General features: G+C 34.1%; 1 protein-coding gene across 1 annotated transcript in view; it reads left to right on the forward strand.

The window, feature by feature from the left end:
* The window catches only part of MMP16 (matrix metallopeptidase 16), a 387,096-nt gene that overhangs the window by 284,018 nt on the left and 75,332 nt on the right, over positions 1 to 27,746 (forward strand). The window contains exons 5-6 of the mRNA XM_043962815.1: positions 4,228 to 4,389; positions 6,559 to 6,770. Of these exons, the coding sequence (XP_043818750.1) occupies positions 4,228 to 4,389; positions 6,559 to 6,770 (374 nt within the window). The remainder of the gene's footprint in view (positions 1 to 4,227; positions 4,390 to 6,558; positions 6,771 to 27,746) is intronic.

Raw genomic sequence — 27,746 nt, forward strand, 5'->3', positions numbered from 1 at the left:
TATATATTTTCTATTTACTGCTACTTGTAACATATTTTCTGTAGACAGGTTAAACATAAATACTTGAGAAATATTGAATTGAATTATTTAATTATTATTACTTAACTGACAATTATAATATTTATATCTTTGGAGAAAAGTTCCATTTTAGATCCTCCAGATCTTTGGGATCAGTCAATCCTTTATCATCCTCATAATCCATTCTAGGATTCTCTTCAGATTGATTCGTGAAAATAAAAAAAAAAGCTTCAAAATCATGAATAACTCATGTGAACCCTCCAGACTCCCCCTGGTCTGCTCTAACTCAGATCCCTCAAGGTATCTTCAGAATGGAATTAATGTCCTTCCAACATAAGTGGATCCTATAATAAAGCCATGAAACTTGAAGGTGGTGATGACAGGACTTTGATGGTGGTCATAACTTGGACTTTGATTAGACTTTAGAAGTGGAGGTTATGATTTGATTTGGTATACCTGGTCATGGGACACATAAAACTGTTCCCACAAGGGCACCAAAAGACTTATATTATCAAATTGACAGTAAAAACAGGTAGTTTCCTAAGAAACAATATGGTTAGAATCAGTTAACATTTGAGGTTTAGGTTCCTCCATAATACAAACACAAACACCCACACATACACATTCATGTGGGTGTATTATGGAAGAACCCAGAACAAATCTAATCTGTATACATGTAACAAATATATTTCTATGTTTATGCAATTATATGTATATAACTATATACCATATAAAATACATATATAGGTATAGACATATGCACAATTCTTGTTTTCTGTGTATATAGATATATAAACATATATCTACATATACAAAATATATTTGCTATACGCATACAAAATATATCTGGTATACCAACTGATAGTACAGAAGTGATTATATGTGTGTGAGTGTGTGTGTGTATAAAATATACATAATCATTTCTGTGCATAGACCCATAGAGGTACTGTCAGTTGATATATTAAAAATATAGGGTCAGGTCAGCTAAGTAGTGCAGTGGATAAAGCACTGGCTCTGGATTCAGGAGGAACTGAGTTCAAATTTGGCCTCAGACACTTGATATTTACTAGCTGTGTGACCCTGGGCAAGTCACTTAACCCCAATTGCTCCAGCCAAAAAAAAATTAGGGTATTTTGACTTAAATACAAAAATGACACCTTCTCCCCCACCCCTAACCCATAATGTATTTGGATTTGGTTCGGTAACAGGAAACACTTAATGGCCTTCAAAAGTAGTTTGATTGTACAAAAATTGTGGGCCACATTTTAAGATCTGTACTAAATAACTTTTGTTGTATTGTACCTTGTCATGGGGTTGTTTTATTTGTACTTAGAAAGAACAACTCTTGGAAAATAATGTATATTCAAGATTTGAAATTGGATTAGAAATGGAAACCAATGGCATCTAGGATATGATATAATTCTATACATCTTTATAACCTTAAAATGTTGGATTTCTGATGGTAGAAGTATGGGACAAATTAAAAATGTCTTGAGTCTGGAAAATAGAAACGACAATTGAGGCAGATTAGGTGGAATGGGAAAGTCCTGGAAATATGTCACTGGAAGATTTCTAAGTCAGTAGTTTTGAGTTTGAGTGAATCATAACAATGTGTATAGAATGAGATTCAAGAAAATGATCAGCAGCAAGGAGTATAAGTGATGATGACCTGCTTTTCTAAATCTTTATTTAATGAAGAATACATTTTCTCTTTCCTAACTCTTATAAAATCATGCATTTTGTGAAACTTAATAAAAAAGTATTTCAAAATATTTCCAGTCACCAGAAATAGAGTTATCCAAAATTCACACACTTCTCATACTATTTCCATTATCTTCAGCTTTTGTTCCTGGTCTGTTTTGGCATCTTTGTTTCTTTCAAGGTTGTTCTCATCATCCTAAAAATTAGTTAGGGACCTATGTCTCCAGTAAAGAAAAGAATGACCATCCCCAGGGAACCTCAAGGAAGATGCAAGGTAGAGTTTAACCAGAATGGCAGAATCAGGGATATCTGGCACCAAGCCATGAGGGCCCAGGTAAAAGGGCATTTTACAGGTCCAGAATAGTAATCACTGTTAAGAAGTATAACTCTGAGCCCAGAGGAACTGAAGTACATAGCAGGGCATGAAGCCAATGGAATTGGTCACAGATCAATATTGGTCCTGTTGTGCAAGGCCTTAGAAAAGTAAAGAAGTTCAGTTAATACAGATAGGCTAAAAAGCTGCAGCAAGGCCAACAACAAAACCAACCAATTTTAAGCTGCCAGAGGTATGGATTCAGAGATCCTTATACTTAGTGTTCCTAAAGCCTTACCATCGTTTTAAACTTTTACAGCTAAAATTAGCAGTAAGATTTAAGGTCATCCTGTATTTTTCTTAGCAGTGTGATATTTGAAATCTAATGTGGTCCTGGTTCTCACAGCAGCTAGGTGGACCTTGGGGCCTGGAGTCAGGAAGTCAGGAAGACCTGAGTTCAAATCCGGCCTCAGTCACTCACTGTGTGACCGTGAACAAGTCACTTAATCCTGTTTGCCTCAGTTTCCTCTTCTGTAAAATGAATTAGTGGGGGAAATGGCAAACCACTTCATTATCTTTGCCAAGAAAATCCAAAATGGGTCATGAAGAGTTGGATATGACTGAATGAATGAACATATTTTCCTGCTCCTAGGCTTGGATTGTTTATAGACCCTGGATCAGAGATGATGCTTTTTAAGTATCAAGTTGTTGCAAATGTTGGAACTGAAGGAACACAGAGTTCTAAAACCAGGCTAATTGCTCCAAAAACCAACTTTTAAACATAATTTAATATAAAGAACACTGAATTCTCATCTCAGTTCCACCACTATCTATATTTGTAATCCTGAAGGAAATAATGTTATAATGTTAAGCCCAGAAGAAAAACAAAACAAAACAAAAACCTCAATGTAAAAAAAGCCTTACCTGTAAAATAAAGTTAATAATACATGCCCTACCTATCTCAAATAATTTTATTAGGGTCATATGACATACAACATTACATGTAAATCCATTTTTAACCTTCTAAAGTGTTACATGGCTCTAAGGTGGCATTGGCAGCCAGCAGCAGTATGACAGATACTCTTTAAGAGTAGGGACTGTTTTACATTTAGTCTTGCTATGCCCAGTGCTTAGTATAAAACATGGTACATAGTGTGTTTTTAACAAATGCTTATGGATGGAGCAATGGAAATGGAGTCAGTACAATATAATTTCAAATCTCTCCTCAGATACTAACTATATGACTATGGGACATGCATTGAATTTATTGTAGCCTCAGTTTCTTAATCTGTAAGAAAACAATAATAATAAAATATAGTTCAGGGGTTATCATGAGAATGAAATTAATTAATGTGTAAAATATTTCACAAAAATTAAAGTTTCGTGTAACTGTTCACTATTATTGAACTGAATAATCATTAAGTGCTTTTACCTGTAAGGGCCAAATTTAATATGGGGAATTAATTGGGTAATTAACTGGGCAGTTCACCACAATATTGGGGCAAGGAAGAAGATCAACAGCCTCTTTTAGAAAAAAACAAAACAGGGTTTATTAATGGCAACAAATTAAAAACACAATTAAAGTTAATAAAATAGGTACCAAGAAAAAAGGAATAGGAGAAGGAAAATTATACAACCTGTAATTACATCACTGCCCAGACTCAGCAGTCCCAAAGAGCACACAGCTACATCCTGTCTCTCTCCCTCTCTCCCCCAGAATGAATTATCTTCCCTTCCTAGTTCTTCTTTCCCTCCCCCAAAGGGGAGGTCCTTCAAGCTGATTGGTTGAGAGTGGTCTCTTGCTGACATCAGTACTACACCAACGTCACTCAGGGCTGGCCAGGTGTGGCCTCCATCCATTCATCTTTAAGTATGTACTTAGTCAATTTCTCATTCTCACCCAATTCAAATAATACTAAATCAATCAGGTGGGGCCCCTGGGCGTCTGCCAAATTTCATTATTTTATCACATTCCCCCCTTGGTTTCGTCAACCAAGATCATTGATTTTGGTCAGTAGGAGAGGCAATGATAAAATGATACTTTGGCATTAAAAGAAATGAACTCCTCCTGTTACCTATAAGCTGTCTGTTATTGTTTAAGTTCAGAATCACTTAATTCTTTTATAGCACTTGTGCACTTAATTTTAGTACTTTCTAACTCCTAAAATTTTTCCTTCTCTTTTTCATTCACACAGGAAATGACCTCTTTCTAGTTGCAGTTCATGAATTAGGACATGCTTTAGGGTTGGAACATTCCAATGATCCCACAGCTATCATGGCTCCATTTTACCAGTATATGGAGACCGACAACTTTAAACTACCTAATGATGATTTACAAGGCATCCAGAAGATCTATGGTAGGTTACTCTTTTATAAGACTTTTGTTTGTTTGGCCCCACACTGAAATAAAAATTCTTGTTAGGGTTTACCTTTTCAAACGGAGTCTTTAAGTGTGTGGTGGAGGGGGAATACTGAGGAAAAAATGGTCCATGGACAAATTATTATTCAAGGCACTTTTGGCAATCAACTCAGAGATCTTAATGTATGGATTAGAAGCGTGTAATTCTGAGGTAACCTGCCTATCCATTTCTTTTGATCCCACAAGTTGTAATGAAAATTGCACTAAGGATATTTTGAATATTAAAATAAATATGTAAGAATGCCTGATTAGGACAGTGAAGTAAATGACAAAATAAGAATGGTAAGTTGTCTTTAAGAGAAGCTGAGATTCCAGCTCAGATATTTGAAACATTAGTTCTTAGTCGATGGTTTTCAATATTCTATAGCTCCCAGGGGGCACCGGCTCTGGATTCAGGAGCACCTGAGTTCAAATATGGCCTCAGACCCTCGATACTTACTATCTGTGTGACCCTAGGAAAGTCACATATCCCTCATTGCCCCGCCAAAAAAAAAAATCTATAGCTCACAGCTGCAGCATTGTTTATGTTAAAACTGATGAATGTGACAAATTAACATGGAAAGTACATAATTACTAATACCAAAATTTGCAAACTATAGAGTGGTAAAATGTACATAGCTCCACTATCTCAAAATAAAGGCAATAGTGGCAGCTAGGTGGCACAGTGGATAGAGCACTGGCCCTGGATTCAGGAGGACCTGAGTACAAATCTGGCCTCAGACACTTAACAATTACTAGCTGAAGGACCCTAGGCAAGTCACTTAACCCCAATTGCCTCACCAGAAAATAAAAAAAAATAAAGGAAATATTTGACATAAAATATTTTAAATGATGAGATTATACAAATGTGAGCAAATTAACTGTAAGAGAGGTTTAAAAAGTTACACGTTTTACAGTAACTTTAACTCCCCTAATATCATCAATGACCTTTACAGATACATTTGTTTCACCCATAATTGTTAAGAGTATGGCATATGTAATTTACATATAGTAAATCTGTTTTGCTAAATTAATGGGTTGAAACTTTCATTCTTACATAGCAAAGACAAATCTGTGTTGTCTTCATGTTATTACACACTAACCAGGAGATATCATTTGCATTTTAAAACAGCATAGTTTAAGTTCAATAATTTGTTTTGCATTAATTATTTTTTTTTCAATTTAAATGTTTCAGTGTAAGTGCTCTCTCAGGGTTAAAGTAGTTTTTTTTTAAAGGTCACACTTCCTCCTGCTCTATATTGTTGGAGAAGTCAAAAATGGTGATAGAGAAAATGCAGACAGATGTCCTTGCCAGAAGCTGAATATTTCTATGCTAAATATTAGAACATATTGTTATATGTCTATAGTGGTATATAGTATGTGCTAAAGGATGTTTCTCTAAAGTGGTTAAGCGAAAGGTGGCTTTTTCTCATGACCTCATGAATTAGTAGTCTAGACTGAAGGTCTGCATGAGAATATCCTTCCCATAGTCTAAATACCAAGTGTTAACAGCTGTGTCTTTCATTAAAAAAAAATCCCTTGAGAAGTGGTGCTTAATATCACCACCAAATTACTTGTGTGAACTTTGGATTGATTTAGAAGCCTCCTTTCAAAAATTGTTTCAGAAACTTAATGTTTTGCTGCTTGTGTTTTAATCAATAGGTGACAAATTCAACATTCAAATGAAAAGTCCTTTGCAGAAATGAAGTAAATTATTTCAATAAATTAAAAAATTAAAGTTTGAAAAGTTATGGTGCTTATTCTAATAGTCATGTTTAGCATGAATCTTAGTCAGCAAATCTTTTCTTCCATAATTATTCACATACATTTTGTCGTATTATTTGCTTATTTAATATCTGTTGTACATAGTCCCTGGATAAACAGTGGAGAAGCTGTCCTTGAATACTATTAAATAAATCTTGATTACTCAGTTCAAGAACATACCATGGCAATTTAATATTAAATAGCATTGTATATTCATCCTCATTTTTTCTTTATATGATCTTAAATACCTCTTAGATAAACTAGTTGGTATCCTCTGCTGATGAATAATTGTTCTCTGTAGCATATTTTCCAGCACTATTCCAGTTTTAAGTGAGCCCAAGCACTGTCCTCATCTTTTCAAAAGGTCCACCTGACAAGACCCCTCCTCCAACAAGACCTCTACCAACAGTGCCCCCACACCGCTCTATTCCTCCACTAGACCCACGGAAGAATGACAGGCCTAAGCCTCCACGGCCTCCTACTGGCAAACCTTTCTATCCTGGAGCCAAACCCAACATCTGCGATGGGAACTTCAACACTCTTGCCATTCTCCGCCGAGAGATGTTTGTTTTCAAGGTAGGAGGCTGGACCCTTTCTTTCTTTCTTCTTTGTTTTTTTAATCCTGAGACTGAGTGTCTGCTTGGTTGCTTTAGAAAACAAGTTCTCATTCATTATAACATCACCTTTATAGAGTTCTTTTAGTTAGAAAGTTAAAAAAGGGAGCTTCAAAAAAAAAAAAAAAAGAAAGAAACGCACATGGCTTAAATGTCTAGCAAAAGAAGATTGCTGTGGTGTTCTATTTGGGGAATGCATTTAAGTCAGCAGAAGCTGTAATGCCTAGAAATTGGAGGGTAAGTAAATGCTGCATGTTGGGCAGAGATAAAAAAGCATAATTCAAGTCATGAATAGAAGCTAATAGGGATGATTTGGTTGGGAACTTAGCCACTTCCAGGGGCTCAGCAGTCATTGTATGTTTGGTTCAGACATCTTTATGAGAATCCTGTAATTTTGCTTTACAATTAGATCAGAATTCTGTGAGGAATATTTGCCATAATATCGTTATTTTAGCATTGTCAGCTAAATGTCATCTTTTAGGTATTACCTGTTTTTGTGGAGCTTGTCACAACTTTACTATTTTGTTCATGCACACTTAATGCATTAAAAACAAATAAGTTAAAACAGCATATGCTATAGGTAGGATTTGTATATCATGAAGAAGGCATAATGATCCTGCTAAGTCCTTTATTTAGTTTCCAGGAGACATTGTTTTGTCTGCCAATAAATCAAATAATCAATTGGATATATGTAGATATTTTAGTATTCCATCACCAGGCCTATACTAGAAGCCTTTTCAGACTTGCCAAAACTAATGATCTACAGACATAGCCTTCTAAAACCCAGAGATAGAATAATATTGAAGTATCAAGAGGATTATTTTAATTGAGGATTTTATACTAAATTGAATCAATGTCCTTTGTAACACTACTATATATACAGTTTCAAGGAATTAATGCATTTGTTAAAAACTCTATGTGAATTCATCATTTGGTAATCCATTCTGTAATATGCTAGGAAAACTCAAAGAAATCTATAGTGAATACTTATATAGTGTTTCTAATTTGCAAATGAATAATCACTCATTGATTTATCTGTTTTTATAAATCTATATTTTCATATTTAAGGCTAACATGAAACTGTAGAGGAAATATTTTTGCTAATACATTGTGTAACACTATACATAACAGTGTTGAATGTTGGATAGGGCTACTGCCGTATCAGGAAAAAGGGCTCCAGAGTGAATGCTCTAGGTTTTTGGTAGGTGAATAGTGGGTAGGGGGTGGGCGGAATGGAGGATCCATAGGGTAGTGATGCCAAGAAGGGGTATATGAAATCAGGAAGTCTTTTGGATGGTGGGTGTGCCACAAAGGCAATGGTTTCAGACATATTTTCTTGAAATGGTAGTATTGATTTGATTCTTGTTCCCATAGCCAAAGGATGGCAATGTGTGGTGATGGAAAAGAAAGTATCTGTGTGATAATAGATTAAAATGGTGCTATCACAGTATCATGGTAGGTATAGGCTTATTTAGTTATAAACAATTCCTACCAGTCAAAAGTAAAGGGCCCGAGGGCAGGAGCTGAAGAGTACAGTCAGAAATTAGAAGGCATGGCATGAAGGTGATTGGAGTGCAGTAATTAAATTAAATCTCTACTGTCTCAGTGGTTTATTTTTCTCTTTGTGATTCCAGTATCTAGCATACTGCTTTTTCATGTTTAAAAATATTTTTGTTCATGAGTTCAAAGCTAGCCTCAGACACTTGCTATCTATGTGACCTTAGAAAATCACTTAAAACTATTTAGCTCAGTTTCCTCTTCTGAAAAATGAGCTGGAGAAGGAAATGGCAAAATAATACCTTTGCCGAAATAAAACCCCAAATGGAATCATGAAGAGTCATACATGACTGAAATTACTAAATAACAGTATCTATATTTCATTGTACTCGAACATGACAATTGAACTGGAATATATTACAATTAGTAGCCAATGCATTCTTTTTTTTTTTTTTTGTGAGGCAATTGGGGTCAAGCGACTTACCCATGGTCACACAGCCAGTAAGTCTCAAGTGTCTGAGGCTGGATTTGAACTCAGGTCCTCCTGAATCCAGGGCTGGTGCTTTATCCACTGCGCTACCTAGCTGCCCCTACCCAATGCATTCTTGATCTCACCAGCTATATTCCATGTGGCCCAAATCCTCATACTTCACCCACTGCAAAATAGGAGTTTGGCTAAGAATGCACACTGATATGCCCACACTCAAAATCTTAAAACACACCCCACATAACCCATATGACCCCTGTTCACAAGCATTAACTCCCTTATCTTCCCAAGCCATCTGACAAATTAATCACTCTTTCCATAAATAATACCATGAATCGCTCAAGTCCATATTTATACTTTGGCCACATTGTTTTCCGTACATGATACAGTCCATCTCAGTACATTCATCACTAACATTCACTACCAACAATTAACCATGTCAAGAAAACTTCTAAATGTTTTCATACATTCTGGTGATTAATTCATTACTATGGGCATATATAAACTTTCTTCATTCTGGAATACAGGTGCCACCAAGATCTTCAATGTCTATTATTTAGAGGTTATCCCTGTATTTTAGAGAGGAGTGAAAAACTCCCTAGAAATATTAAGTAACTTACCCAATATCACACATCTGGTCACAGAACCAAGATTATAATTAGGTCTCTGAAATCGCACAATCATAGCAACTCAGATTTGGAAAAGATACGGTAAGCCACCCACTCTTACACACACCTTAAGAATTCCCTTTATAACTTCTCCCAAACATGATTTTCCTTGAAGAACTATATAGTGAAAGGGAACTCACTGAATTCTAAAACCACACTCTCTCTTTTTTGTAAAGTTCTAGTTGTTTGGAAGTATTTCTTTAGCAAAAAGTTGAAATCTACATATCCACAGTTCAGTGTTCTGTAAGGGGCTAAAATTCTAGCTAGTTTGTCTAAAATATCTAATGAGTGGTCACCAATAAATAAGAAGCTTTACCAAGAGTTAGACTTTTAAGCATTTATTAAGGAGAATAAGAATTTGAAGAGAAAGAGACAGGCCTAGATTCATCTATCTATTAAAGGGAGAGAGCATTCCTAGCTCCCCTCTCTGCCAGAGTCCACATGAAAGAGACAGAACATCAGCCTTGCCCCCTCTTCCTCCCACAAGCAAACATCACTTCCCGATGCCAAAGAAAAGCCACATGGCCTTGCCCACAGAGGGCTTCTCCTCGTGGTGGAGCTTTCCTACAGTAAGTCTCCAGCAGGTGGCGTCATTCCAATACTTACAGTTCTTTTACTTTCTTCTCTTTACTCCTGGGGGAAAATATAAGGAATTCTAAAATGAGGAAGAAGTTATTTTCACTTTTTTTCCTTCACTCATAGCTCACAGAAATAGAATTAAATGGACATTATAGGTCCTCTGGCACATTTCCTCTCCTGACCCCCATAATATTTTGTAGATGAGTAAACTGAGGCCCACAAAGGTTACATGAGCTCTTTAAAGAAACATACCTAATTTCATAGTATGGATTCACACTCACATCCTCTGACTCCAAATCCATGATAATTTTTATTATTGTTATTAAATTGAACCACATTTGCCTCTTACTGAGTTTGTGTGTATGTGTCTGTTTAGGGATTTAGAATCATATTTGTGTTGATTTATTCAAATTCACAGGTTCTGATCATAAGTAAAGGACAAGTATTAAAAGCCACAGTCCCTTTAACATCTTTAAATAAAGCAGTATTGTGCCTTTGGATATTTGAAATTTTTTTACACCTTAATATATTATGTTTTATGTACTTTCTCTCTTCCATACTTTCAACCAAACTGAAAGATTAAGGAAGAATCTATTTTTTTTTTACATTGGCATTAAGCAGCATGTTACAATTTCAACATCATGCAATATCGTCCATCTCCCAGAATAACAAAACAAGCTCTCATTTGTGGTTGACATCAATCAATAAATAATGAAATGTCCCACTTACAGAAAACTTCCTGTGTACTCAAAGCTATTTTTTCAAAATATAGATTAGTATATTTTATTATAGGCAGCACACTCTTTTCCTTTATTAGAAAAAGAAAGTTCCTGGATTGAATATATTGTGAGTAAGGGCATCTTGTGTTCAGGAAAAATCAATGATTTTCTTCAAACTAATGAATTAAAGTTGCAATTTCTAAGAAAGCCCTGAAATGCTTAATTGGATGCTTTCCATTTTTTCTTTCAAGAGGAATTGTTAACAAATCTGAAATGAGAGAAAATAGTTTAAAAAATTGCTTTTCTCATCATAGTTATCTGTGACTATCTAAATGACACTGAAATGAATACCTGAGGAAAAAATTTTTTAAAAAATCACGTGATTAGTTATTTTGTCTGCTTGAGGCCAAAGAATTTTTGATTGATTTTTTTCACTCATTTGGTAGAATTGATTAGTTGTTTTGTTTGTTTTTGTCATAAGCCAAAGTTTAATACTATGATCAATATCATGGGGTTTTTTTGGTTTGTTTTTTAGTGATTGTTTCTTCCCCCCACCCTGAGAAATAAGGCATGCTTTGATTTCAGCAGTCAGCTAATCATTTGTGTGTGTATATGTGTTATTTGTGAATGTGTTTTATTAAAATGCATTCCAAATTCCTTAAGTGCAAAGCCTGTGTGACTGTGTGTATGTTTTCAAACATTCTGTAAAGTTGTTTACAGAAAGTGCCTAGTACAGTGTTCTTCCACTTAATAAGAGTTCAGTTGTTATTAACTGAATAAAGATTAGTCCCTCCACTCAGCAATTCATATATTTAGAAAGTAAACTACTTATACTTTATTGTAGATCATTTACCTATATGGGACATGCCTTCTAAAACTCTTCTCATATGGGAAGAATGAACATACATCAGTTAAAGACCTGAAGTCCCACATTCTTTACTACATGTATTAAGCCACCATATATGGTAGGTAGCAGAATAATATATTTATAATCTTTGTCTTTCTCCTTCTGCTATTCTGCTAATAGATTACAACATTTAACTTAATCAGAATTAATTTCTACTGACAAGATAGAAACTGTTTCTTCTGTGTGCTTTCTTCCTTTGACATTCATCTCCACTTCTTTCACCTCTCTTCTCTTATTTCCTTAATGCAATTGTTCATCCCTTCTCACCTGAAGTATTTGGTTAAATTTTAACTGGCCTTCCTGCCCCCAATTTCCTTTTTTTTTGTCCTATCCTTGGTTTGTTCTCTACTGCCAGACTAACCCTCAATAAAGACAGCTGTCTTAATTTTACTTTTCTATGGGAAGATATGCATACCCTCATCTGCCTATAGGCACAAATCTAGACTCTTCTGCCTGATGTACTAGGTTTTCAGTAAATTCACTCTAGGAATTCGATATTCCATTTTTCCCTAACACAAATCCACCAATGTAAGGAGATTAATCTTATTAGTGTCCTATAAAACAGGCTTGCTTCTTTTAAACTTGTTTTTCTACTTTACTGAAAGGCTTTTATTCTACTTCCCACTAGTCTCCCATTTATGAGATATGGCTTTCCTTGAACCCACCACTAATTTCTGTAACCCATATTGATGTTTATTTTCTAGGAATCTGCTTATTTCTAATCATTTATATGCTGCCCAATTAGCATCTTAGTAGATAAGTCCAAAATTGGAGGTACATTGCATAAATGTCTTGCCAAAGGTCACATTTTATTAATTGTCTACAGCCAGATTGGAAGCCAGCCTTGTAGACTCTAAGCTTAGAATTCTATTCTCTGTGGCATCCTGCCTCTATAGGGTTGTATGATTATAACCCAAACAAAAATGTTGCTATTTAATTTAGAGTAAAAACTAAAATAAAACATTTTGCTCCTTTCATTTTGCCCTCAAAAGTCTTGTCATTACAGTGATTAATAAAAAATGCTTAAATATGACCTTGGTGAATGATCACCACCTACTTAATTCTAAAAAGAAATCCTAGTGCCAAATGTTCCCATAACAACAGACTAGTTCAAATATTGCCTTGGCTTACATGGGAACTACTCTGATTGGACATATTGTGTCCATATATATTAGGGCAGAGTTAAATCCAGTTTTATTTCATTAAGGTAATATTATGGTTTGTTGCACAAAAATAAAGACCCCAAAGGGAAGAAAATCTGCATATTCACAAAGAAATTTCTTCTTTTGGAACTATAATCCATTAGTCCATATTTCTTTTTTCTTCAGACCCACTAGTTTCCATCTTCTATAACCATTAAATTATATGACTACTGTATCTAGTATCCTCTCACAAGTTATGCAATCACTTTGAACTATATGGTTTAGTCCTCCTGGATGTAGTGTTTTTTCCTTTTCCTTTTTCTTTCTTGTTTTTTCAGGGCAATGAGGGTTAAGTGATTTGCCCAGGGTCACACAGCTAGGAAGTGTCAAGTGTCTGAGGCCAGATTTGAACTCAGGTCCTCCTGAATCCAGGGCTGGTGCTTTATCCACTGTGCCACCTAGCTGCCCCAGTATTTTTTAAAGATTGTTTTTGTACCTGATAATTATTTAAGACTTGAAAAGTACCTTTTTATTTCTCCTGTATATTCAAAGCACATAGATTCATAAACTCTAGAGCTGGAAGAAGTTCTTTAATACAGGTCCTAACTTAAACAAGGATCCCTTTGCATAGAAAGCTTCATAAAATCAAACCAGTTCAACCTCACCCATCCAATGCAGTGCTCTCCAAAGAGCCAACAAATATAATCAATACCAAGTGATGATTTAAAAAAATATTATTTAACAATGTATTATTTCTGTTTCTCAGGTAACACTTTATGGGGGATGTAAAAGAAATAGAAATTATTGTCTACCTTCAAAGAATTTAAAATCCTCTTGGGAAGGATAATTAACATTGTCATTTACATGCCATCTAGTTCAAAAATAAAAGTAATTGACATTTATGTAGGATTTTTAAGGTTTTAAAAACTTTAAGCTTTTAGAGTCCTTTATATATGTTACATTATTTAAACCTCACAGTAATTCTTTTAAGTTGTTTTTGTGTCATTATCCCTATTTAACAGATGAGAAAACTGAATTTCAAAGGAGTTAAATAACTTTTTAATAGTCAAACAGCTAATAAATACTGGAGATGCAATTTTAATGTAGGTCTTCATGATTTTCAGCCTAGCATGTTTATCTGCTATTTCATGTTTCCTGCATGATATGCAATTCTACTATACAATATCCCTGACAAATTATTTTCCAGCCTATACTTGAACACCACCAGTGATAACCTTCCATCAGATAAAAGAGTATATTCATTTGGTTGCATTTAGTAAGTTATTAGTAAGGTGTCCCTTGAAGTACTTCATGTTGGAACAAAAAAACCCACACTGTATTACCTATTTTTCTGCCCATAGGACCTGTTTCTACCCTATAAGCTTAAGATCTATCACAATACAGCTTGCTGCATGATTATCAAAGTAACCTATTAACAGTTTAGAGTATACAACATTCCATTACCTGCATCTCTCCCTTATCATGTCTGTCCCTTAAAACTCCTAGATGCCTTCAAGATTCAGCTCAAGTAGAACCACCCCATGAACAAATCTTTTTCTGATGCCCCCAGATGTTGGTTTTCTCTAACCACAGACATTATTTAGAATTGACTTTGCAGACATATCATAGCTACTTATTTGTGACTGTATTGTCTATGCTACAGTGAAATATGTTCTACTCAAAGACATGAACTATTTTCATTTTCTTTGTTTCCCCAAGAGTCAAACAATACACATTTATTAAGTACCTATTATGTGATGCTTAACACTAGTAGGCATTGTTACTGAAGATATAAAAAGAGACAAAAGACAGTCCCTGCCCTCAAGAAACTCACAATCTAATAAAAGAGATAATAAGCAAATATATATGTTCAAACCATATATATCTATATACATATGTATATACATAAATATAGCAATAGGAAATAAAAAGAGGGGGATATACTAAAGTTAAGAGGGATTGGGAAAATTTTTGTTTTTTTCTTCTCTAGAAGATGGGATTTTAGATAAGACTTAAAGGAAAACAAGAATTGGAGATAAGGAGGAAGTGTTTCAGGTATGGGGGGCAGACAGAGACATTATATGCCCAACAGTTAGGCATATAATAACTGTAAAGGAAAGGAGAATAATGGAAAGAAACAAACACTTATATAATGCTTACTGTGGGCCAGGTGATTTGCTGAGTACATTTTGCAAATATTAACTCTTTTGACCCTCAAAACACTCATGAGCGATAAGTGCTCCCATATCTTCCATTTCAAAGTTGAGGGAACTGAGGCAAACAGAGGGTAGGTGATTTGCCCAGGGTCATACAGCTAGTAAGTGTCTGAGGCCTGATTTGAACTCAGATCTTCCTGATTCCAAGCCCCTTGACTCTATCTACTACTACATCACCCTCTGTCAAGACGCTTGTTGAATGGAAGATAAGGAAGAAAAGATTATCCATGGTATAGGTTGCTCAGCACTTTCAGAAACCTCACATGGATATAAGACAAGAAAGACTGAGGGGAAAATGAATTTAATAGTTAAAAGGTTCTTGGTAACTTGTAGAAAGCACATTCATTTGAGTTGTGAATTAAGAAGCCTAATCATAAGGGATTGCAAAATGGGTAAGTTGTAAGAATGTTGAGGCAAGATGAGTAGAGTACTCTTCCTAGAAACTAGTCAGTGAAAAGGAAGAGAGACAATATGGCAGATAGAGGGAATGGCAAAGTGGTGGGGAAGATTTAAAAAAAATAACATTTGTTCATACATTATTGAAGTTGGAGGAATTACTATGTGGTGAAAAATGAGTGAAAAAATGAGCGCATGCTTACTTGGGCAAATTCCCAGTGCAGGGCAGGGTGGGGGAGGTGGGGAGGATAGCATAGAATCAAGAGCAAAAGTGGAGTGACTTGACTTGAATTTACTTCATCTGTAAGGAAAAAAGACTAGTGGTATCTATAGAAAAGACAGGTGAGCTCATGATGGATGATGGCATCATTTTTCTCAGTAAAATATAATGTGAAGTGTTAATAGTGAAAGTGATAATGGTGCTATAGAAGGCTTGAGGAAGGAAAAAAGTTGTTTTACAATAAAAATTATATGAAATAGGATACAGGCAGTCAAGGAAGACTAAACTTGTAAAGCATTCAGGACCATGTTGATATTAGATGACATGGACTTGTAGTGGAAGAAAATGCTGTGACATATATCAGATAACTTTATCTCTTTCTTGTCTAAATATTCTGTGACAATAATTGATTCATTATGTATTTCCTTTATCCACTGATTCTTATATTAGACAAAGAATTATAAGCACCATCACAATTCTTGGTTCTTGGGTCTTCTTGATTCTGGGTCCAACATTCTCCATTATGCAACCAAATTTCCTTGACAACTTATAGAATGTAGCCAAGTCTCCCAGTCAATTCAAATATTCTGCCTGTCAAAGTCAATCCAGCTCATACAAGAACTTTTTAATCACTTAATTTAAGTGAAAGCAGTATAATCAATGTACACCTATCCTTTTATCTGGTTGCAATGATTCTCCCCTTTAATCTGTTGTAGTATTAATGGGGAGTAATTGGGTTTTTGGAAACTGTATATGGAAAGAAGAAATTGGATATATTTTTTTCTATTTTCTATTTCACTATTATTAATTTGAGTATTTTTTTATTTTGTGAATGATAGGAAGAGAATAAAAGGTGATCAAAATTAACCGAAATTTTATTTACTTTCGTTTGATCACATAAAATTAGTCATGAAATACAAATTCATACAAAGTCTTTCCTTTTTCTTTATAATTTCTATTAACTCTAAGTGCATCTAGAGTTTTATGTTTATTATATATAGACTTCTGTAATGTTTTCATTTCTTTTATTCTTTAATCAAATCAAACCAGAAAAGAAAGGAATTATCCTTAAACAATTTATTTAACAATTCATTCAAAGAAAGTATACTTCACATTAAAGACGCAAAGTTGTCCTTTGTAGTTTTAGTGTATCAGCAAATCATCTCTGTTCCTGTCACTAAAAGCCCCAATTGTTTTGAGTATTCATGGTCTTTGACATTTACTGCTCTTATCTATGTTTCTCATCTTAAAACCATCTGTCACTACAGCTTGCTGAGACATCCTCATTGCTCTAAGTGGATAGCCTTGTGTAAAACACAGCTTTTTAAAAAAAAATCTCATGCATTCAGAGGAATGTATACTGAACCCCAAATGTAGAACAAAAAAAACAACTTAGTTTGAAAAGATCCTGAATTGTGAAATTCACTAACAAGTAAAAAGTATTTTTTTTCTTTCCCAGAAACAGACCACTCACTCATGGTGTGTGGGAAGAGGGGTGGGGTGGAGTGAGTTATGGGGGAGAAATCTGATACCAAAGCTAAGTTTTAGAGAATTTTGAAAATTATATCAAAGGATATCAAGATAGTGTTCAAATATTTTTGACAGAAGTTTTAGTATTTAAGACTTTTTTTAGCATAATCTGCCAATCCCAAAGGTCAATGTAAGTGATTTTTAAATTAATTTTTAATTGAACTTAGATATGTGAAACTAATTTTCAAAATTAGTTGATAAGAAAATAATTTTTTGGAAATCACTCATGCTAGAAAATTACTTAGCATGTTATTGCATCCATAGACCTGGATATTTACCTATACTATTTTAAATAGTATTTTTGGTATGGTGAGGTTAATGACATATAGTGGAAGGAACCCTGATTTAGAAGAAGGAAGGAAGGATACTTTAAAACCCATTTCCAATGATTTCTCTATAAATGAACATACTACTTAACTACCTCACAGGATTGTTTTGAGGAGAGTACTTTGTCAACCTTAGAGTGCTATAAAACTGAATTATCATGATTAGAATAGTATATTTTCCTGGGTTCAAGAGACAGAGGTTCAAATCCAAGCTATCCCTTTTATTAGCAGTGTGACGCAGGAGTAGTCATTTCACTTCCATGACCTTTGGTTTTCTCATTCATGGCTGTTCCAGGCCAAATCATAAAGTACCCAAAATTGCTCAGATTCTAATTCTTAAACCAAGAGGCTCTTGTGGAGGAGCAGTGTGTTAGATAGAATATCACTGGCGCACTAACTACCTTTTTCATAAACCTAAATTCCTTTGAATTAGAAAACATTTCAATAGTCTTTTGCAACAGGCTTTCCATTTAACTAATTTGTAGAGTATGCTTCCAACTAATAAAAGAAAAACAATTTTGGGGCTCATTTTAATACATAATACATTAGTCTATGTATTGATTCCTATAACTTTTCATGTAGTTATATTAAGTGAGAAAGGAAATCCAAAACTGGCATTCTGCTGATTTGTATATATCAGTCTTTAGCTACTTTCTTGAAATAAAAGTTTAACACTCTAAATTTAAAGTAGTAAGATGCAAAATTCTTAAGAATACTAAAAAGCTGCATGGTGCCTAAATATTGTAGTTTTATCATGCTGAACTTTTCTGTCTCATAGTGTATATAGACTTTGTACAGAAGCTTGCAAATATTGGTTTGAACAGAAAGGGGCTGAAATCACTACATTGCGATACACAGGTATTGGAATTAGCCACATTCTTGTAGAGTGTACTTTCCACAAAGACAGAGCTAGTTTTACTATTGTCTTTGTATCCCTGTGGCCTGGAACAAAAATACCCAAATGAATATGTTATCCTGTCAAGTAAATGACTCAAGTAAATGCATATAACAATCCATCCATGCCTTACTATCACATGTAGCTCACATACAAGTTTTCTGATGAGTTTTTGTTGGGGGAATATGGGGACAGAGCATAATGCCTTCTTTACTTTCTCCTGTATTCACAAGAATGATGCCAGTGTAAGACACCATCCCTGCTTTTCTCTCTCCACATTAGCAGCCTATTTTCTTTTTGATCATACATTTATTTCAGGACATCCTTAATTCATCTTTGTTAGTAGCAACCAATTCATACCAACATGTGCCTCTTCCTTGCCCTGTAAATTTTATGGTTATTGTTACCTAATTGTTTTTTATTATGTCTGACTCTTCATGACTCAATTTGGTGTTTTCTTAGAAAACAGTGCAGTGCTTTGCCATTTCCTTTGCCAGCTCATTTTACAGATGAGGAAACTGAGGCAAACAGTATTAAGTGACTTGCCTAGGGTCACACAACTAGTAAGTGTCTGAGGCCAAATTTGAACTCAGGTCTTTATTACTCCATGCCTAGCACTCTATCTACTTCACCATATAGGTGTAATCCTCTGAGTTTCACTAATTTTACTCAACAAAGACTGTAGTGTTCTATGACTCACAGCCACCTTTGTTTCTAGGGGAATTTGGGGATAATTAAATAAGCATTTCAGTTTTCCAAAGACAATCTAATGTGTTTTTTTCTCCTGTTTAATTCAGTTAATTTTCTGTTTATTCCATCCATTATATATTTCTACATCCTTATCTATGTATCTGTATCTACCTATCAGTAGTTATGCCTATCTATATAACATATATGTGTACATATACATATAACTCTGTAGGTTATCTTTTTAAGTCTAGATCATATTCTAGATAATAGACATTCTTTATCCAACATGTTTTGTCTTTGTGTACTTGTCCAAGTGGTTGTTTAGTGTTCTGTGACTTGATATAAAAAAAAAACCAAAACACAATGCCTTTTATCTGGAACATAGTGTCCCAGACAGGGAAGCAGTGGAGAACCCTAAAATTCTACCATTATTTATGATTCTTTTACCCTCCTAGAAGAAGCAAACAGTATATTCTAATTATGTGGTTCAGTCTTTCCTCTTCAGATGCAGCTGAGGGCTATTACTATTTTCCTCCCAGATATGAAGAGCTCACTATATTCAGGATCAAATATCTTTCATTTCAGAAGTTTCAGGCATTGCAACTATTTTTCCTTTTCTTATTCTCCATGTTTCATTGTGGAGTTGATCGAAAATTATTATAGTTGCTATAATAATTAAAATTATTATCATTACCTGCTAATTCACTTTATACAGTATCAGTGAAAATTTGTTTGTATATTGGTTCTTTTGTAAATTAAAATTCTGTTATAAATGCTCAGAAGTAGCTAAATATTTAAAGGAAATCTTAGATGAATCCTTTGTTAAAGCCTAGTACTAGTAAAGATGATTTTCTCTGCTAATTTTTCTGCTTTCTAAATTGAGCTTATGTCTATCTAGTGTCTTAAAGCAGGAGTAAAACTGCATTATTGTTACTTACATTCTTTAGTCATTGATTTAGGTTAAAAAAGGACTAGGGTTGTAATATGAAAATCTAGCACTACTGAATTCTGGCCCAGATTCTAATTTATTTGCTTACATTGTTTTGATAAAAACCCTATGGATTTCATCACTAAAATTAGATAATATAAATTTAAAAGAACAATGTAAAATAATAGTAGCTAGTATTAAAATAGCATTGTACAGCTTGGAAAATTCTTTTTAAATATTTCATTTTATTCTCACAGCACTCATATTTAATGGGAATAATGTGTCCTAAATCTGTATCTAAAAGAAGCTCTCTTTATGTTTGTATACTTCTAAGTAGACCCCAAATGCCCCAGTATTAGTTTTTTAAATTTGTTTTTACAGTCTGTAGTTTACTTAAATTGAATTTCTTTTTCTCTCTCTTCCTACAGTTTTGTTTTTGTTGTTGCGTTTTGGTGTTTTCTTTTGTTGTTGTTGGGTAGTTTGTTTTGTTTTGTTTTATAGAGATTATTTTTAGGATGAAGAATGAGGGAAAGCTTTTTAGAAAAGGTGGCATGTGTCATGAGCTTCAAAAGAAGAGGTCTGAAGTAATATCTAAAATGGGTAGATAGAGTTCAATATCATATGTAGGAGAAGATATTTGTCCAATTTGGAGGAAACATGAAGTGCATGAAGGCTAGAGTAGCATGTTTTCAAATGGAAAACTAGGTAGGTCAGTCAAGGGCCTTGAATATTAGGATATAGATTTTTTTCTTTAAATAAGCAATAGGAAGACTAGTTTGTAAGTTTCACAAAAGATGGGTTAGAAAGTGAAGTTAGTTATATTCTTATATCCAAAATACTCATAGCCTTTTAGATCTTTTATTCTATGAGAAGCTTCAACAAAAGTGAGTATTCAGTCAATGAAAATCCTTGGGTAAATCACTTAATCTCTATAGACATCATTTTCATCATATAAAAAATTGAGGGATTGAACTTAATTATCTGATGTCCCTTCTAGCCCTAGATATATAATGTTGACTCACTTAAACATTGATGAGACTATTGATATAGTATCAATAAGGAATTCTGAATGGTCTTCTGGAAAAAGATTAAAAATTCCTGATAATTCTAAATGCCGTGATGCCTTCATTCTCTACCTTGGTTATTGAATGTCTGCTCACCTACTTCTTGAACTTATTTTCAGTTTCTTAATAAACAAAGTGAGTATTGTTCTTGACCATTTCTTCCCATTTTTACATCTTACATTAAATTATGCCTGAAGTAAATTGTAATTTTTTGTTTGTTCTCAATTTTTAAGCATAATAAAAACATTTAGAAGATGAGGTGACAAATGTACAATGTCATAGTCTCAGAACAAGATTTTTGGTTAGGTTTTCATTTTCAAAATTTCAAATTCAAAGTGAAAAATCATCTCCCTAAAAATTTATCCATTTTCTTTCCAGTCTTTATGGAAAACTGTTATCCCCTTGTATTATAATTGCAGTTAATGGTTTTCCTTAGTGTACTAGGCAAAGGTTCTTTGTGGTACAAAATAAAATGGTTATTAAAGAATGTCAGCAACTTCTGAAATTGCTAGTCTGAAGAAATCCAATTTTCTTTCTTTCACCTTCCTGACCATTTTCAAAGGCTTATTCCAATTTTCGTCATCTCCTTGTTATTAATGCATACAGCTTGCCATTTGAATTCATGGCTCACAATGTAGTTATAAAATTATCTCTGCAGATTTGATTAAGTATAAAAATAAAGGAGATAGCTCCAATTATTTTCCAGGACATTAATATTTTACTGTTTTCAATGGTGAGTAGTATGAAGTGGGGAAAGACAATGAATTATCAAATTAGCCAAAGGTTAAGAAAAAATCTCTCCATTAATCTTGCATTACATTTACCATATAAAATTTATAAATTTATTTTGTCATCTGCATCATCATTAAAATAATGAAGTAACTAAGGTTTCTTTTCTTTCCTCTGACCATAAGATTTTGAGAATTATAATAAAGCAAATGCTAAAATTACTCAACTAGGATTCAAATGTTTAATCCTGGTTTTGGCACTTAACAGTCTAGTGACCTTGGTTGATTACTTTACTACTTATAATCTTCAGTTTCTACCTCCATAGAATGAGTATATTTTGCCTCATTTTCCTAACATGGAGATTATTAACCTTGCAAGATAATGATATTACTTTGGGGTTGTGTTGTAATATGATGGCTAGTGAGTTTGATGGCTGAGCCAGGATGACAAGTACTACTTCTTCCTCTTTGTGACCCTGAGCAAGTCATTTATCCTCTCAGTGCCTTTAAGTAAACTCTCTAAGTTGGTGTCTCAGGTACTAGTATAAGGAATTTCTTTATCACACCTCTCTATATGAATTAATTATGGCATCTGGTCCAATCTTATTATGTTGCTGTTAAAGGTGATTTTTAGGAAATGGTATGAATCAATCCCAGAATTGAAAAAAGGGGGATCTTGGGAAAACAAGCTAAAAAGCTCTTTTATGAACAAACAAAATGAGTGGTTAGTTATATGCTATAATAATAATAATTAACTGAGTTACTTATGGAATACTATAGTCTATAAAGCATAAAAATAATTATTACTCAAAGACAATTAAGAAGTATATTGTGGGTAAAAATAATAAATTCCATAACAAATAAGCAACAACAAACATGAGTAAAGTATGTCATTAGAAAAAATGCATTATCAAAAAAGATGCATTGGACATGAGACAAGGATGAGAAATAATCTATGGATATCCTGTGTGCTCCATTACCCTTAAGGTGTCATAGGAAACAAGAAAGATTTCCTGAATGGAGAACTTTGCCACCTGTTAATCATGTAAGAGAATATGGACAGGAGTCAAGCATTTCAGACAGAAATGGTCTCTCACCTATGTAATTAAAGGAAAGAGCCAAATCAGGGGAATTACACAGGTACATATCAGTGAACATATCATAAATGATATGAACAGCATTTATTTAAGTGGTGGCAATGGATTTAGTTGGTGACTAACAAAAAGAAGATCTAAGAATTTGATATTCTTTGAGTTGTTAGTCCAACAAATATGAAACCATCGTGTCACATCATTATACATACAGGAAGATCCTTACATTACCTTATCCAACTTTATTAAATAGAGTGGAAATAGCATTATTGTCTTTAGAGTAAAATGATTTGAGTTCAAATTTGACCTCTGCTACTTACTCTCTATGTGTTATCTTGGGCATGTCACTTAATAACCCTTGGCTTTAGTTTCTTTATTTGTAAAATGAGGTGGCTCATCCAGATGATGTCCAAGGTTCCATATGGCTCCAAATCTTTGAGCCTATCATCCTAGCATGATTTTATACTTTACAAAATTGAAGCCCAATAAGGTCAAGTAGTTAAATAGTCATGGTTAACATGACTATTACGTGTTATAGCAAAAGCAAAATTCTCATTCATCCTAGTGGCACATTCAAGACTTTGACTAGGAGAAAACCGTTTTCTCTAGTAATGAGAGAGGGATTAAAAAGGTTAGTAAAATGTTAAGATAGATATAGTATGAAATCTCAAATGTTAGCATAGGTAAGAATGCCCCTCAAAATAACTTTCATGAATATCTTGTTCAAGGAGTAGCCCAACATTCAGTAAAGATACTCTGAGATGTTATTGAATTAGGTATGTCTTTCTGAATTCCTAGTCATAGTCTCTGATAACAGTTAATGTAGCTATTATGTGTGTTCTGACAATCCATAAGAGGAATGACCTATAATCTCTAGTTTTTACTATATGGAAAGCCCTTGGAGTTTAATCAGACTTCTTATTTATGTTTACTGTTTTGCAGCATTAAATGATGGGATGTTGGCATAGATTTCTTTATTAAAGTTACTAACTAGATATAATGTTCTCCGTTTGAAATATTATTGAAATAGAAATTTTCAATAAAGAAAATTCACTTACATAATTGTTGAGAAATTATTATAAATGTATATTTATCAATATAGGAATATCTTTAAAATCCCCATTAACTACATAAAACTATAATAACTACATTACATTATTAGGTTACAGTGATTTAGTACACAAAATTAAAAGATCCCATCAACATTTTGCCTTAGAGTTCAGAGAATAATCACTATTAATGACTTTTAAAGTAAATTATGAGAAGAAATCCCTTTAAAATTAGAATATTGACCCTTGTTCTAAGACCATAGGTATATAATTTACTGCTGCATTATGTTACAACCAGAGACAGATCTCTTTTCAATGATATTGATCTAGATAAAGCTTTACAAGAGATAGTGTAGAGATATTCATGGATTTTTCCAAATACATAATGTGTGAATTATGTTGCTTTCTATTCTGTCAAGAATTGTCTGAAAGTGCAGCCATTTTTATGTATTTTTTTCTAATGTGATTCTAAATCAAAGTCATTTGAACTAAAAAAATCCCAAGAAATTAGTCTTAAACATAGAAAATAATCTTTGAGATTATCCAGTGTCTAACATACTATGGAAAGCATGAATACTATCCTCTGTTTGAATACTTGTAATGACAGGTTGCATACTGCCTCATGAGGCTGCTTCTTTTCATGATTGAATAGTTCTAGTTGTTAGAATGTTTTCCTTTATATTTAACAAAATATGGATCCATGAAACTTTGAGCAATTGATTGATCCTACTTCTTCTGTCTGAAGGAACAGAGGGGGTAGCTAGGTGGCTTAGTGGATAAAGAACTGGCCCTGGAGTTGGGAGGACCTGAGTTCAAATCTCACCTGAGACACTTACTAGCCGTGTGATCCTGGACAAGTCACTGAAACACCCAGGGCCATCTTCAGTCATCCTGATGTATATCTTGCCACTGGACTCAGATTCCTCAAGAGGAGAGAGTGAGAGTGGTGACCTTGCACAGCCCTCCCTCACTTAAATCCAGTTCACTGCAAGTCATGAAATCACCATATGTCATGGTCATCTTCAAGAATTAAGGACAAACAACAACAAGAAACAGTGAATGAAGAGAGAATAACACTCATATAAGAGTTTTAAAATATTTTAAAATATCTAACATTCATATATTTATACATACATACTAAGTGATACATAACATGGTTCAGGATGATGGAGACTCTGCCCTTTAACAGCTTATAATATGACTATATTTATGTGACTAGTTTTCAGCAAAATATTCTAAAATTTAGATCAGAGAATAATAGATTTGGAATTAGAAGTGACCTTGATGTTCAGGAAACTCACTCCCCTCATTTTACAGATGAGGAAACTGACGTAGATAAAGGTTGTAACTTTCCCAAGTCCCATAGTTTAATAAGTGTCAAAGGCGGAATTTGAATTGTCTCCCTAACTTCAATTAGTATGAGGAGGGAGTGAATTCTTGGAAAGATGAATCGGTTATACAGAGAGATAAAAGTGAGAGCATTTGAATCTGGGGAGTAACTAGAAGTCCAGTTTCCAAGGGTTATAAATTTCCTAAATAAGAAGAGAATGAAATGACTGCAAAAGAAGATAGGTGTTAGATGTTGGTGTAGGTCTTTAATAGACTGAGATGTTTCTATTGTTCATCCCTAAAGATCAGGTTTTGAATAAACATTATAACCAGGTATGTCTATGAGAATTATAATTTCTGTATTAAATGTATTTTGGGAAATGGATAATATAACATCTAGCATAGTGACTTCTCAACTAGATTCTGCCAATAACTAAGAATTTAATAAATTCTAACAATATGTCGGTACAGGAATAAATGCTGAGGATCCAAAACCAAAAGACAGTCCCTGATCTTAAGGTGCTCATTGTCTAATGGGGTATTAATATTTTTGTTATTTTTGGTACTGTTGGGAATTTACTGTTAATTGTGAACATTAACATTACCTTATTCAGTCCCAAGACACCCTTCATTCTTTTTTTTTTTTTTAACATTTGTGGGGCAATGAGGGTTAAGTGGCTTGCCCACGGTCACACAGCTGGTGTCAAGTGACTGAGGCTAGATTTGAACTCAGATCCTCCTGAATCCAAGGCCAGTGCTTTATCCACTGTGCCACCTATCTGCCCCTGCACCCTTTATTCTTACCAATACAGTTAAAGTCCCCATTAGTAAAGATAATAACTGTACATTCCTTGCTAATGGCGTAGTTCAGTCTTGAATATAGAGAATAGTAGCAACAGATCAATGTAATGTAAAGAATTAATTGTTATTTGAGGTTTTTATGACCCCATCTTTTGACTAGAATTTAAAAAAAAAAAAACAAAACCTCAGCGCATGCACTGGCCTCTGGGGCTCTGCAAATGGCAAGGTGCTCCACCCACTGGTTGTAGCGTCTCCATGGCGCTGGCATCTCACGTCATCACCACTCACTGATGCCTACATGAGCCTGACAAAATTATAATGATTGGAAGCCTAGTGAGAGCAGTCATGTGACTGTCAGAGTGGCCAGCTAATTGGTTGGGGGCTGCTAGGGTTTGCTGGGAAGGGGGAGGAGAATTGGCCATTCTAGCTGGAAGTTGGAAGATGACAGGGGCTGGGCTGCGTATTCTCAGCTGACTCCTGGGGGGTGGTATTTTTTCAGGTTGTATAATTTCCCCTTCCTCATTTTATTTTATTTCCTTTCCCTTGATCCTACTGATCCTGTTTGTGGTTTTTTTTAAGTTCATTCTTGTTAAAATAAACCCTGTTCTGTTTTAAGGGAGGCTGCTGGTCTCCTTCTTTGGCCCAATATTGCCTCGAGCTGATTAGCTAATATTCCCCAGTTGAAAATTGGTCCCCATAGTAAGCAATATAAAGAAAATGTTTTAAGTTATGCAAAACCCTTTTTTCACAATAGCACCTTGTAGTAGGTAGAAAAGTATTATGAGCATTTTACTGGAGATTAAGATTGAATTTAGTTTATTTGTCCATGATCACATTGCTTACGTTTGTACATGTATACATAAATGTATTTGTGTGTGTATGTATGCATATACATACATTTTATGTATATGTCCATAAGTATATATATACAGCAATGCCAGGGATAAAAACCAGGTTTTATGACTCCAAGATTATCCTTCTTTTTGCTGAACTATGCTTTATCACACACACAAGGGCTCTTATATACATTATGTGTTGTTTACTTTCCTCAAACTGAGAATCAGATTATTGTTCACCAGATATTTTTGTAAATGTGATTTCTCTGACAGGACATATAATGTATGTGTGTATATAAATATTCCATTTAACAATTAGATATTACTTGTGATGATGATAATAAATCACATTTGTGTGGTGATTAATAACTTTTCAAAGCCTTTTATCTTTGTATTTGCTCTGGCTAGCTTCCAATGATCTTTTGAATTAAGGAGGACAGGTATTAATATTTCCATGTGACACATGAGCAAACTGAGACTCAAATAAATTACTACATCATATTACTGAAAGAACTTGGACCACAAACCCAAGGGGCTTGATGTCTAGTTCTGTGTTCTTTTTAACAAGACACAGTGTTACTATATTAAAACATTGTTGTTTTTTTAAGGATTTTTAAATTGTGTATTTCTTTAACAGTTCATTTAGCCATGGAAGAAAAAATAAAGACACGTTAGTAATAATTTATTTACTCTACTTCTCCCTTTACTATTAAGATTATCCTTCAAGAAGTATCATCCAAAAGGAGGAAAACCTTCATTCTGTCTGCCCTTCCAAGGGACTTTATGCTTCCTTCTCTATGAAGTGCCCCCATATAGATCATACCCACTCCACCTCTAATC

This window comes from Dromiciops gliroides, chromosome 1 (genome assembly GCF_019393635.1).
Source record: "Dromiciops gliroides isolate mDroGli1 chromosome 1, mDroGli1.pri, whole genome shotgun sequence".
In the NCBI taxonomy this organism is placed as follows: domain Eukaryota; kingdom Metazoa; phylum Chordata; class Mammalia; order Microbiotheria; family Microbiotheriidae; genus Dromiciops; species Dromiciops gliroides.